Source organism: Neolamprologus multifasciatus, chromosome 8, assembly GCF_963576455.1.
Source record: "Neolamprologus multifasciatus chromosome 8, fNeoMul1.2, whole genome shotgun sequence".
Lineage (NCBI taxonomy): Eukaryota > Metazoa > Chordata > Actinopteri > Cichliformes > Cichlidae > Neolamprologus > Neolamprologus multifasciatus.
In genome coordinates, this window is record NC_140446.1 from 20,630,441 (window position 1) to 20,645,245 (window position 14,805).

A 14,805-nucleotide genomic window follows, 5' to 3' on the forward strand; every position below is an offset into this window, starting at 1 on the left:
CTTACGTGCTGCACAATAATGTTTAATATTTAGTATTTACTGTCATATTCCCATATATCATTGTGATGTGGTTTATTGTATTACTCTCGTTTTCTTCTGCTTGTTTTCTTTTTTCTTTCTCAACAGGTGATCCAGGTGATCGATATATGTATTTTTTTTTTTTTTTTTTTTTCTTCTGCTTATTCTGTTGGTTTTTGTTTTTTGCCCTTCTCCCCCGTCCCTCTTCTCAACTGTTTTTCTTCCCCTCTTTCTTTCTCCCTTTTCTTTCCCCCAGTCAAGTCTGTCCCGTATTCAGCAAGTGAAAATAAAATAAAGAATAAAAGGTGAATCAAATGGACCATTACGGCAAAGCTGGGATGGTCAATTTGGTAAAGAAAATCCGTTGGGCATCTTTCTTCGCCTTTAGACAATAATTCTGATGGCAAAAGAACCAAACGGGACAGGCAAAAAAAAAGAAAAAAAAAAAAAAAAAAAAAAAAAAAAAAAAAGAGGTTGCAGTCTTAGATTCCTGCTATGGGTGAACGTGGCAACAAGCTAGCAACCAAAGTAGTCACAAGGAGGTTTTTGCTACAGCTTTGTGACCAATTTCACCAAGCTAGCAACTTCTTGTAGCCACTTGCCAACCAGCTTTTCCCCTAACGACTGGTGGTTCCCAGCCTGTGTGACCAGGGCCTTGGCTAGCAAATAGTACCCTGAAAATTGCTAATGTGCAATTTTTAAGAGAGGGTCCAGTTATTGTTTCCAGAATGATTTTAAAGGGCCACAGCGGGCATAGGGGGTATAATGAAGTACAAGATGTGATGCCAAAGTAGTGGTAAAATATGGCCCATAATCAAATTTCAGAGTGGGCCAGTGCCTCCCTAGCTCCCCCCTTTAGCCCTGCCCCTGTTACCAAAACACTAGATCAATTAAACTGTTGATTTGGTGACTGTGCTAAATATCAAGATCACCAAATTATTCAAGGTTTATCTTCAGGAGAACACATTAAATTTGAAGTTTAATTTCATGGTAAATGTGGAACTCATCATGGATCTAGAGAAAAGCTAAGCGAATATATTCCACTAAGGCTAACCAACCAACAGCGCCCTCTGAGGGCGGGACAGCGTGGTAACCAAAGCTTGTGATTTGTTACAGAGATTTATCGTCGCTGTTATATGTTTGAGCTATAACAATGAGGTGCTGCATGGTTTTAATCTCTGAACGTCACTGCTGAGGGATGCCGCACATAGATTTGGAGAGATGCCTTGTTACGCAACCCTCTCGTTCCACCAGACGATTTACAGCGGCGCTATGAGTGTGAGCATAAGTTGCGTGTCTGTGATATAGTGTCTTCGATGCAGAACAGGATCCATCCCCACTCGCCTGTCGCTGCAGCCGCAGACATCGTTTTTCACATCAGACCTGCATGGCTGGCAGCGTGCCTGACACCCTCTCTCATGCCCTCCTTTCTCTCTGTCTCTCTCTCTCTGTCTTTCCTCCCTCATTTTCACCTCCTCTCACATCCCTTTATATTTCTCTCCTCCCTCACTTACTTTACACAAACACACCGCACCTCCTTCATCTGAGTGTTGCAGAGATCTCGCCTGTCTGCCACCAACCTCCCTAAAAAAAAAGGTGGGGGCTGGTGGGTGACTGATGGCCCATTTTTGTGACATCATTGCTGCCACTCGCCTTCAGTCGGCATGCTCAAGACCGTGATGAGAACCAACTGCTGTGACCGTGAGAGCGTGTGTATTCAAATTCTCTTCCCATTAGTCAGTGTGAGAGTCCAGCTGCGAGCTGCTGCACAGGAAACAGTTCTTAGCATGGTTTGTCATTCAGACAAAGAGAAGAGGAACATCCGCACATTGACTCACTCCTGCTATAATATGAAATGATGGCAAATAGTTTCTGGGTCATTTTTTTTTCTAGGAAGCTTTGTTTTGGTCTTCATAAGTACAGAAATACACACACACACACACACACACACACACACACACACACACACACACACACACACACACACACACACACACACACACACTAATCCAGGCATGATGCAACCCTCTAAGCAACTCTACGTCATCCTCAGTGATGTCCTCTGGGAGGGAGCAGGCCAGTCCATCACACTGAATACTAAAGGATAAAGTGTTTGCTACAATAATCTCCATTATATATATATATATATATATATATATATATATATATATATATATATATATATATATATATATATTACTGTCCTGTTTAACTGCTTTGAACTACCACAGTGTTATTACAGTGATAGTTTAAGTTGATTTATGGGCCATGTCTGTCTGTTATGCAACAGTCCTCTGCCAGGCCGGTAATTATAGAGGACTGTTCTAGCACTATGGAAAGTGTTACTCTGGTTTTTCTTGCTAATGTCTGTGTTGAGCCTTTTACTAATTATAGTGTTCTTTACTATACTCTTGCTGCTTTGAAACATTTAAGCCATGCTACTTTGGAAATAAATACCTGCCGCTTACACCGTAGCTGTCGTGATTGTCCTTTTGTCAAACTGAAGTCTTTGTTTGTTTGTTTGTTTGTTTTTTTTAGATTTGCAGTAATCCATTTTCATTTGGACACTTGGGGGCAGGATAACAAGCTGATCAGTGCATAAAGCTAATGCATTACCAGCACTGATCAGCTGCCTGCATTGGAAAACCTGTCAGTCAAAATGGTGGTGTCTCTAATCTCAAGGATGATTTCTTACAATATATATAGAAGAAGGGAAAGTGTCTGTAGTGGATAAAATGGGGTTTTTTTTCTTGTTTTTTTTTTAAACAAAAAACTATCCTTTGTATTGCTGTAACATGAGCTGATTTAACATGGCAGACTGATTTCCTGTTGGAGCCAGCTTCCTGTGGGACCTTGAGGAACTGCAGTTCCTAGAGGAACTCGTGTTGGCTTCATTGTTAAGCTCCAAAGGTTGCCCCTGGGTTTCTACTGATTCGCTATTGACAAATTGTGACAAGCCTCTGCTCCATAGTAATGCATTAGAGCGGAGACAGAGTGAGAGTTAAAATGGAAAGAGAGTGCAAAGAGCAGACCATTCTGACTGATACCAGGCAAGCCATGAACATTTGTTGAAACAGAAAGTTGGAGTAGCAAAGATGAGAATCTGGAAATTAGTTTGGCATGAAAGTCGTTAATTTTTAGGTCTATTTTTGGTCTCCAGTTTTGAGAAAATTATTTCGCTTTTTAGCACCTAAATGGTCCGCTGTGACCAATAGCTAGCTGCTCATGTTTAAGACCTGGCAGGAGATGCTTTCATCTCCAGATAATACCTGAAAGACCTACTTTGAAGCATTTAGGGTCCAATTATTTAACATTTGCGCTTTGACTGCAACACGACTGTCAAGTGACACACGAGGAGTTTTGGTTGTTGTATAATGAAGCTCATTAACCATCAATGAGTCTGTGTATCCTTCTCTGGGTGACTAATACCCTGACAGGTGGTGCTCACGCATGCTTTACTGTTACTTGATCTGTGTGTATCTCCCTTACACACACACGCACACACAGAGCAAAAAGTCAATTGAGAAGGTAGGTAAGTGCGTGTGTGTAAAGTGGATAAAAGGTAAGTCTGACCAAATGAAAGAAGAAAAAGGAAACACTATGCATAAAGGTCCTGTGAAGTGAAAGAGGAGGTGGAGGGATGGATATATAGAAGCTTGCAAGTGCCGAAACAGTGACGTCAAGCTGTAAACTAAAGACTTAATCCTCTGTGAGCCTTACCAGCTCCTTGTTCTATCCTGACATCTAGTGGTCAAATCGTAGAACAACACAGTCAGCCATTCAGAGGATGAGCTCCATCATTTGGTAAGTAATATAATGTATTGTTGTGTGTTGCTGTTTATTCAGGCAAAGCCTGGTGACCCAAATAACTTCCCAAGTGTCAACTAAGAAAAACAAGTAAATGATGACGCCTTATCCCGCCGCAAAGTGGGAAGTAAAAATGAGATCATGGAGAAGGTTTATGAGAAAACCCTTTATGGCCATTACCTTACTAGAGTGTTTACATGGAGTGATTCGGTGGGTGGAGTATAGGTCAGCCATCATCCTCTCTGTTGTTGTTGTCATAAACTAGCTCCAGGCTTTGCTCATGCTACAGTTGCTCTCTACTGTACCGTCATATGGAGCCAAGTACCATATTACACAGTTCAATGAGAGCTTATTTTTAGATCACTGTTTATGTAAAAATTGTGATCGTGACCTTTGAACTTTCATCACCTTGACACATAAGAATGGCAGCTGGAAAAAAAAAAAATGTGCGCTACTACAAACAACACCTGCAATCTTGATGTTTATGTCCACATTGAGACCTGAGCTTCTTAACAATGTCTCCTTCCTCTCATCCGCAAACCAGTCATGACACATGGCTGCCCCTCCCCGAGCCTGGTTCTGCTGGAGGCTTCTTCCTGTTAAAAGGGAGTTTTTCGTTCCCACTGTCATTTGACTGCCGGTGTTTTCTCTGTATTATTGTAGAGTCTTTACCTTACAATATAAACCATCTTGAGATGACTGCTGCTGTGATTGGTGCAATATAAATAATGTTGAATTTAATAAAATGACCTATTGCCTTAAAGCTGCACTGATTGAATACTTTTATAATAAAAATGTGATTCATATGACATCGAATGTTTCAAATTTCAAATTCAAATGTTTCTTTCAGATTTTGATGATGACCAAATCTAAGCTAAAAGGAGATTGAATAACAGACTTCCATGGTAGGGAATGGCAACTTCAAATGAATGCTTGTGTTTATCTGTCCTGCGTCAAAGTCAAACTCAGTTGGCGGATGCTGTACATGAGCTGATGGCTCAGCTGCCACCCTTCTATGCATCAACACGGCAAATCAAGCCTGCCAATGTTTGCTGTGCATCTGCAAGCTGCTTTGCAACCCACCTCCACCCCAGCTTCTCCTTTTTCATGCTTTTCATAAGACTTGTATTGCGGCAGTTGTGTAATTTCATGACACAGTTAAGTGGTGCAGATTCAAAACACACACAAAAGCATTTGCTTATGTATATTTGTTGCCTGAATAGCATCAAAAACGTTGGATAGCGTAGGTTAGATCACTAATAATAATAATAATAATAATAATACATTTTATTTGAGAGCGCCTTTCAGAAACCCAAGGTCACCTTCCAAAAAACACAATTAATAAAATTAACAGTAGTCATAAAATACATAAAATAAGTTAAAATTACAAAACAGAGCATGACAACAGATAAAATCAGCATTAAAGCGAATAAGCCAGTTTAAACAGATGTGTTTTGAGCTGTGTCTTAAATACGGAGAGGGAGTCGATATTTCTTAGTGCAGGAGGAAGAGAGTTCCAGAGCGACTGAAAGCTCTGTTCCCCATAGTGATAAGGTGTGAGGATGGAACAGTAAGATGAATAGCAGATGATGATCTGAGAAGGTGGGAAACAGTGGTGATATGGAGCAGGTCACACAAATATAAAGGAGCAGATTTATGGATACACTTGTATGTAAGAAGTAAGATTTTAAAATTTATCCTGGGCAGTGAAGCTGCTGAAGAACTGGGGTAATATGAGCACTTAACGGAGTGCAAGTTATGACCCGAGCTGCAGAATTTTGAAGAAGTTGGAGTTTATGAAGGGACCTTTTAGGGAGACCAAATAGGAGGGAATTGCAGTAATCAATACGGGACGTAATAAGACTATGGACAAGGATAGCTGCAGCATGGGGGGTAAGGAAGGTAAGGAAGAGACGGAGTCGGTTAATATTACGTAAATGGAAGTAAGCAGTCCGGGTTATGTAATTAATGTGAGACTGGAATGAAAGAGTATTATCAAGTATGACACCCAAACTCTTAACCTGAGGAGAGAGAAGGGTGGGAGAATTTTCAATGTTAATGGAAAAGCTGTGGGATTTGGTTAAGATAGATGGTGTACCAACAAGTAAAACTTCAGTTTTATTACTGTTAAGTTTGAGGAAATTGGAGGAGAACCAGGATCTAATCTCAATAAAACAGTCTGAGAGGGAGGTAGGTGGGAGGGATGAATTGGGTTTAGAAGAAAGTTAGAGCTGGGTGTCATCTGCATAACAGTGAAAATTTATATTATATTTTCAGAATATATAACCAAGAGGAAGCATATAAATAATGAATAAAAGAGGCCCCAATACTGAACCTTGGGGCACACCAGCAGAAACAGGATAGAGAGTTGAAGAATGGGATTTAAGTTGGATAAACTGAGTGCGGTCTGAGAGATAGGAGGTAAACCAGGCAAGGGGGGTATGACTAGAAATTATAGGTGTTCTGCTGCCGTATTGCTAACTGCCAGTCAAGGAGCTGGTGTACTTTATTACATACCTAATGTAATAGAGTACACCTCATAATGAGTTCCTGCTCGAACTGGGCTTCATCATTTGTTTACAGCACAACAGGACTCCAGAGCTAGTCAGAAGGATGTTAACTATCAATGGCCAGTGGAAGCCTATATTCACTTACAATAGTATCATAAAGTGATGTAATTCAGCCCTTTTATTGGGTTGTAAATTTTGTTTCACTGTCACATTTACATTTTGGTAACAGCATGAAGCCCGAGAGAGGAGGACAGAGAGGGTGAGAAGGAGAGAGAGCAAGATGAAGATAGCAAAAGTGGCAAAAGCTCAAAAAGAAACCGATAAGAACAGACATGCAGTCAATGATCTGATATTGTGATATCCTGTGCTGATTCTATACACTAAGGGAGAGGTTGTATGAATTTCAAAATTGAATGCAAAAGCACCTCTATTACCAGTTTGCTTTTTGTGCACGTATATGGAGTGTGAGTGTTTTTTGTTTGCTTGTTTATTGTTTTTTATGTCAGTACTAATAATTGTGCTATTTTCGTGGCTTACAGAAAAATAAAACTGAAAAAATGTTGTGCATGTTTCTCGTCTTATCTGCTTTACTACAAAACAACTGAGCCTTCTCCACAGGCTTGAAAACTGAACTGTCCACCAGATTATAGCTGATCTGCTGCTATGTTGAGATGATGTACAGGTTCCTTCCTGTTAAAAGGCAGTTTTTCCTTCCCACTGTCGCCAAATGCTTGTTCATAGGAGATCTTTTGATTGTTGGAGTTTTCTCTGTATTATTGTAGAGTCTTTACCTTACAATATTTAAAGTTCCTTGGGCGTTTTAGCACTATAAAAAACAGAATTGAATTGAAAGAACTCTTAAATTGCCACACACAGGTCTGTTATAATGCGTTTTGTATGTGATAACAGAAGCAAATCTTTTAATGAGATTATTTTCATATTTAATTCAGTAAAATTATGATAAGTAAACTTTATTTACATTTATTCAAAGAAAGCCTAAAGTTTAAAATAAACAGGATGCAGCAAATGGAACCGTGACTTTTGGGGCAGGTAAATATACCTTCCAACTTCAGTGCATTGCATTTAAACTCTTAGTTTTCCAGTAATGTGGAGGAACACTGCTTAGCTGGGATAGTTACAGCAAGCCATTGCTTTTAGCCTCTGTTTCCATCTTCTAACATCTCTTATGATCGCACTTTTCCTTTCAGCATATGACCTGCACATGCTCCAAGCTAGTGGCATTTGCATGGATTACGGACGTTTGGATCCTCATTTGTTTGTGCACACTGTTTACTTCATTTCAGCGGAGCTATCAGCCATGCTGACGTTTGTGCAAAGCTGCTATGAGCCCTCTGAGGTGAGAATAGACAGATGATGAAAATATTTTCATCTGATGAGTCTTTTTTTTGAAACATTCAGAAGGTGGACTAATTCTTTTTACAGAAGAAATGTTTGTCTTCAAGCAGCTCTCCCCGATCTCTGAGAAATATCAGAAGGGTAAGTCTGGAACCTAACCTTGCCACAGGCTGGCTTGAATTTGGATTAGGATCGTGGGTTTGAGCTGCGTTCTCTGTGGATTTTCTTTTGTTTTTACACCTCCATTGGTTTGAGGACTATATATTCAGGTCTCTGTCCCAGGATGGAGAATCTAATCCTGGACACGGTGTCTGATCAGAATTTAGAGGAGCTTCCAAACATGGAGCCAGACTTAGGTGAGATGCAAAAGCCAGAGGAGGAGCAGCAGGACGAGGCTGACCTTGATCCCCAACCTGAATCCAGCCAGGAGACAATGGAGACGAGAAGCGGCCCTCCACCGCTGGCTATCATTGAGTTCCGCATCCAGCAGCTTCAGAACCGCCGTTTCCTCCTGCAGAAGATGAAGGAATTCACCAAAAAGTCAGAGCAAAAGATGGACAGCGCTCCAAAGCAAAGTGAGTCAGATTTTTTTTAAAAAACCCCGACAGTTGGTGGTGGTTCCTATAAAAGGAAACCATTGTTAGGGTGCATGTTGACATATATTCATCAGCAGTTGACTTAAACAGCAACTTTACTTCATACACAAAAAGCTAAGAATCTAAAACTAGTGTGGCTGTAACTTACAGCCGATTCTGTGACTTGTGTTAGCTCATAAAACAAGCAATCTAACGCAGTAATCACTGAGTTAATGGACCAAGCAGCTTACTGTGCGTCAGTTTAACCTTTGGGGTACTGATGTCATCAGCAAACATCGAGGATGACGATGACAGCGAAGACGAGCTGGAGACCATTCAGAAAGAGCTGAATGTGCTGCTGCTTAAAAAGGAGGAGCTGTCGAAAGAGGAAGAGACCGCCACACCCACAGAAAACGGAGGTACGCTTAATTTCCACGCTTTCTCATCTCACCTTTTTTGTTTTTGTTTTTTTTATTTAAAGCACCCTGAAATCAAATTTGAATGTTAATGATCAAGAAACTGACACCACAGCCTGTTTTTTGCATTATGCAAATGTACTGTTTATAAGGCTGGGAAACGTTTCCTCACTTGGATGAGTGACGAAACGTCCGTCCCAGTGAAAACATTCGTTCCAGATGAACAGAATCAACGTTTTTGGGAGGCAGCCTTTAGCATTTTTTTTAAAATCCAATGTTATTTGCAGAAAATCACAACAACTTTTGCCTGTCGTAAGTTTATGCTCCAGGTGAGGCTCGAACTCACAACCTCGGCATCACTCTGCAGGTTACTGTCTTATAAGTACCACGCGCTGACCGATTGCGCCACTGGAGCCCTTATAAATAAATAAATTAATAATAAATAAATAAAATAACAGAAAGCTTGGGCTATCTCTTATGGTGTGCAGTGTGCATTTAAAAGATTTGAAACAACTGGAGATGTTTGACAAAAGAAGATGTGGCATGGGTAAAAACTATCCACAGGAAATGAACGGTAACTGGAAGAAACAGAAAAGAATTCGAGCCTGAGAAATAGATTTGACCCTTCACTTGATCAGAAAAGAAGGGAAACAGGGAGAAAAGGCTGAGATATGGCAAATTACACAAGGACTGGACTGGAAATGAAAGCTATTGGGTGTTTTGGAGTGATGTATCTTTGAAGTCATCATAAATATTATTGAAGCAGCTTAGGATCATCTTGAAGAAGAGCTTTGAATTTCCTTCAAGAAACCTGGAGAGCTATTCCTGAAGAAAACTTTAAAAAAATGAAGTGAAAGCTGCTTAGAAGAAGGCTGTGCTGAAGAATAAAGGCACTCATACCAAAGACTGACTTTCAAGCTCATTAAAATGAGCTTGCCATACTCCGTTTTTGCCTCATATACATGGTTATTTGCACGTTTCAGTAAATCATTGCTTTAATTTCCCATTTTCCTTGCAAAATATAAAGAAATGAGCGGTGGCTCAAGACTTTTACACAGTACATTCAGAATTCCTTACATATTTATATCTTCAAAATTGGGTAACTCGCAGGAAGAGAGAGGCACATGGATGTATAATTAGTACTGAAAACCACAGATGAAAAATGTTGGATTAAACTGTCCCTTTAGAAACGACTGCCCCTCCCCGAGCCTGGTTCTGCTGGACCTTTCTTCCTCTTAAAAGGGAGTTTTTTCTTCCCACTTTCATCAAAGTTCTTGCTCATAGAGGGTCATATGATTGTTTTCTTTGTGTTATTTTAGGATCTTTACCTTACAATGTAAAGCGACTTGAGGCAGCTGTTGTTGTGATTGGGCACTATATAAACAAAACTAAATTGAATGGATTTGAAAGGATGAAAACTTTCATACTGTTACCAGTTTATGAAGAAAATGATATTCTTTTCCCTTTTTGTGTCCGTCTGTTTAATATATAATGATACACTGTCAGATTTTCATATTAAACATATTAAAATAATCAGTGAAAGTAATGTAGAGGTAATCTGAAATGGAGATAATGGCATTTTAGGGGCGGGACTTCATAGAGTAATCCGTTCATGGCTGAAGTGAAATAGACAGAATGATTTTTTTTTTTAAACATGGCCCATTTAAAGCTAAAGTTTGAACTGCTTTTGTTTTATTCTTTTTTAATCACCAAGTTCATCAAGCAGACCCCAGTTTTTATAAAAATGAAACACCCTGGGGAGGGATCTACACGCTGCCGCCTGCAGAGGTGACCCAGGAGGAGAGCATAGAACCCGAAGACCCTGAAGAACCTGAAGAACCTGTAGAAACTGAACCTGAAGTAGAAACACCAGAAGATGACATCGCTCCAGGTGTGTTACACTTTTCCTCTAGGACACAAACTAGTGTTTATATATGTCAACACTTGGTTCCCTCTTTCTTTGAATATTGTGTAACTTTTTGGACAGATATTGCTGAAATGAAATATTTCCTTGTATACTGAATGCATCTGTGTACTAGCTGTATGAACACGCCGACACCTGCATTTGAATAAACCAGGGGGGTTGTGTTGGTTTTTAGTTAAGCTCATTCCAGTTTTTCTCTCTTTTGTCTCTTTCCCCGGCCAAGTTGAAACTCTGTGCAGAGACGCCGGGCTCACCCAGTGTCCGACCTGCAAAGAGCTCATCATCACACAAACCCAAAGGAAAGTAGGCGAGACAACTTGGTTAGCGTGCTGCTTGTGCTCCATGTTAGGGTACGTCTTCTACCTGACCAGAATGATGTCAAAAAATTCATTCCTTAAGAACGCATGCACATGATACAGTCGCCTCAGATTGATCTGTGACCTTTCCTTCTCTTTCTAACAGCTGTGTTGGCGGCTGTTGTATAATCCCTTTCTACATGAAGAACCTCAAGGACGTTCTTCACCAGTGTCCACACTGTCAGTCCACAATACACACCTTCAAGCCATTCTGACAACAAGATTACTGGAGTAACAACAATACAATCCTCACTTCCTGCACTTGCGAGACTTTTCCTGCGTCTTGGAGCTGCTTGGGTCCAAACAGCCTTTGCTGCCCTGCAGTATTGCTCTCAAACTTTGACCTGTGAGCTGGAATAATATGGGACTGTGCACAACACCTGGAGAACTTTAGAACTTCTTTTTTGGCATTGATGCTACATCTGTACTATCCAAAGGCTCAGGATAGCAGAGCTGCTGTAAATAGTTCCTCTCCCTGGGAAAATCTGCTCATAATTCAGTGAGATATAGCTAAAGGAAATATGTGTTTGCTGCACAGTTATCTGCTTATTCTATCTTCCAGTAAGCAGATGCAAATAGTGATATTCAAATATTACTCCCTTCAACATTTGACGGCTTCATGTTTGTTCATCTTAGCCAGAAATATCTTTGAGCAAACTCAAATCCAGGATCAAGATCTTCTTGCTGCTATTTTTAGATCAATTATCTGACCATGATGTCCATGATGAAGTGTATTTGTTGTACATACAGTTCTGTACAGATGCAAATGATTCACGCAGTGCCACAACAGCTTCACAAAATGCTGTTTGCTATGAGATAATCACTCTAACTCAGTGACTGAATGATCTCCTATTACACCAGGCACTTGGTGATAGTAGGGAGGAAGAACTCTCTTTTATTGTGAAAAAGTATTTTCTCTCTTTTGGATTTCTTTTCTTTTTTCACATATTTGTCACACAAGTAAATTTTAATAGTAGTCAAAAATAACCAGAATAATTACAAAATGCTAATTTTTTATGATTTCATTCAAAAAGGGAAAAGGGCTAACCAAACCAGGCTGGCACAATGTGAAAAACTGATTGCCTCAGTTTTTAAATCATGAATTAATTACATTTTTAGCTGATTTCAGTTTGTCTAGCTACACTGGAGGGCAGCACGGTGGCACAGTGGTTAGCACTGTTGCCACACAGCAAGAAGTCTTTCTATGTGCAGTTTGCATGTTCTCCCACCGTCCAAAGACAGGCAGTTTGTGGGGATAGGTTAAGTGATTAGTCTATATTGTCCATAGGTGTGAATGTGAGAGCAAATAGTTGTCTGTGTCTCTATGTGTTAGCCCTGTGACAGACTGGCGACCTGTCCAGGGTGTACCCTGCCTCTCGCCCTATGACAGCTGGGATAGGCTCCAGCACCCCCCGTGACCCTGAAAAGGATAAGCAGAAGCGAATGGATGGATGGACAGCTACACTGGATCACCACTGGAAAAGTGGTGAACCTTACAAGGAGGTTCATGATTGAACCATAAGAAAGAGACTGAGCAAAAATGGAATCCATTGCTGAGCATAACGGGAAAAAAAGGCTTCATCAAACGTTTCGATGATCCCCAAGACTTTTGATGAAAGGATTATCTGGCTTGATGAGACAGAAGATTGGAGTCCCATTACATCTGACGTAAAACCATCACGGCATTTCATAAAACACCAAACCAAAAGTCAAACATGGAGGTGTTGTGTGATGGTCTGGGGCTGCTTTGCTGCTTTGGGACCCGGATGACTTGCTGTAAGAGACGGAACCATGAATTCTGCTCCCAGGAAAATATCCCTCCATTAGTTTGTGCCCTGAAGCCTAAGCAGACTTGGTTTATGCAGCAGGACAATCGTAAATAAACCAGTAGGTCCACCTCTGAATGGCTCCAATTACTAGTAAGGACTCAAATCCAACTGACATACTTTGTAATGAAGTGCGGAAGTGAGAGGCTTGTGAAATGGGACGGTCTAGCCTTCGTCGCGCTGATCAGGTTGCCTAGCAACCATGATACTAACCGCGAGGAACATTACATACAGCTTTGTGTGACAGAAATGAAGGAGAAAAATGTTTTGTTGGTCATTCATTTTTGTTCTGACATCACTTTGATTAGTTGAGTATCTGAGGCTGAAACCACAGGACTGTAAAACATGATTGTTGGGCTTCATTTCTGTACTGAACAGTTATTTCAAGATTAGTTAGAAAATAACAATTAGCTAATGTTGGTCACGAGACTAAAATCATCTCACTGTGGTAATGTAAATATAATATGGCCAATATTATAGTATTGTCAGATTATTAGGATATATATATATATATATATATATCCTAATAATCTGACATATATATATATATATATATATATATATATATATATATATATATATATATATATATATATCCTAATAATCTGACATATATATATATATATATATATATATATATATATATATATATATATATATAACTTTGCCGACATGTGGCAATAGTAATGTTTTAATGTTCTTCGTTATTAAACATTCGCACGTAAATAAGTGACGTCATATTCAGTACTTACTTTTGACAGTTTTGCGGCAAAATTATCCACACCCACGGCTGCGCTATGAATTGTGGGATATATGGGACCACGAAGCGTGCACCGGACCACGCTTAATATTTGGGGAAATCGACGGCGCATTTGGAGTATGCATTTGAAGTACACTTCGAATTGGGACAGCCGTTGTCGCGTGGCGGTGACGTAATCGCACTTAAAATGCGTACTTCAAGCGTGCAGACCTCAATGGCAGACCCTGAATTGGGACACAGCGGGCCTTTCTCAATATGCGTACTTGTGCGTACTTGCGTTCTCGTGTACTCGTGATACGTCATCAGTCGGAGACCAAGTACTGTTCCAATTCGAAGTACGCATCAAGCCGAGAACGCGAAAAAGTCCCGGATGTGTTCTCGCTCCGCCCGTTTTATCGAGCATGCATCGGTGGTGACTTGTGTGGACTTGGTACAGCTAAATATCCCAGAATGCATTTCGTCCAAAACTCAAACGCGGCAATGGCGGACGAGCGGGTCTAAAAACTTTTAAATATTACTCTTTCTGGGTCACAAAATAAACTTTTAAGTTCTTTTCAAGCGAGAATGTAACTGTGTAAACTTCGAATATCTGCTCAGTTTATCAAGATATCACATATTTCCAAACGAGGTCCGACGTTTTCGGAGACGTCTGTGACCCGCCAGCTCCATAGCAGACAGTGAGGTCGAGGATTATTACAGCTGGCGAGAACAGCCGACTCCCGGCAGATCGTTGTCAACCCCCCCGCGGTCTTTTCGCTACTCAGGTTAAACAAACCCCAAACTCCAGTAGTTGTCTATTGTATTGAGTGTCCACTAAAATAAAAATAAAAGCGTTCTAACATCTCACCTGCTTGTTTTTATTAAGGTATGTACACGTATGTACATGTACACTATTTTTATTAATAGAGATTTCACTACTGAGGTTAAACATGATATATAAGTCACTTAGATCACTTCTAAATGTTAATGGTTGGCTTATTTCGGCTTTTTATTTGTTCCTGAGTAAACCGGTTTGGCTGTGATTAAAGTTAAGCTTCATAACATATTACTCACAGTTAAATTAAGGACGGCAGTAAAAACTCCGGACCTGTGACATCATCAAGTACGCTGGTGTTCCAATTGTACGAATCGCGAGTCCGTGCTCGCGTTCTCGGCGAGTCCGTACTCCCGTGCGTTCTCGGCGAGTACGTACCCGCCGAGAACGCGAGTACGTACTCGCGTACTTGAGAATTGAGAAAGGGCCAGCGACTATATACA

General features: G+C 40.4%; 1 protein-coding gene and 1 non-coding gene across 2 annotated transcripts; one reads left to right on the plus strand and one right to left on the minus strand.

Moving 5' to 3' along the window:
- Positions 1–2,221: 2,221 nt before the first annotated feature.
- On the plus strand, positions 2,222–13,278 carry LOC146513041 (uncharacterized). Its single transcript, XM_085170407.1, has 5 exons — positions 2,222–8,266; positions 8,557–8,685; positions 10,397–10,573; positions 10,830–10,956; positions 11,069–13,278. The coding sequence occupies exons 1-5, from the start codon at positions 7,975–7,977 to the stop codon at positions 11,175–11,177; spliced, it is 834 nt and encodes a 277-aa protein (XP_085026533.1). The 5' UTR covers positions 2,222–7,974; the 3' UTR covers positions 11,178–13,278.
- trnai-uau (transfer RNA isoleucine (anticodon UAU)) lies at positions 9,004–9,097 on the minus strand. Its single transcript has 2 exons — positions 9,060–9,097; positions 9,004–9,039 (listed from the first exon to the last, which is right to left on the minus strand). It is a non-coding gene; the product is annotated as a tRNA-Ile (tRNA).
- Positions 13,279–14,805: the final 1,527 nt, after the last annotated feature.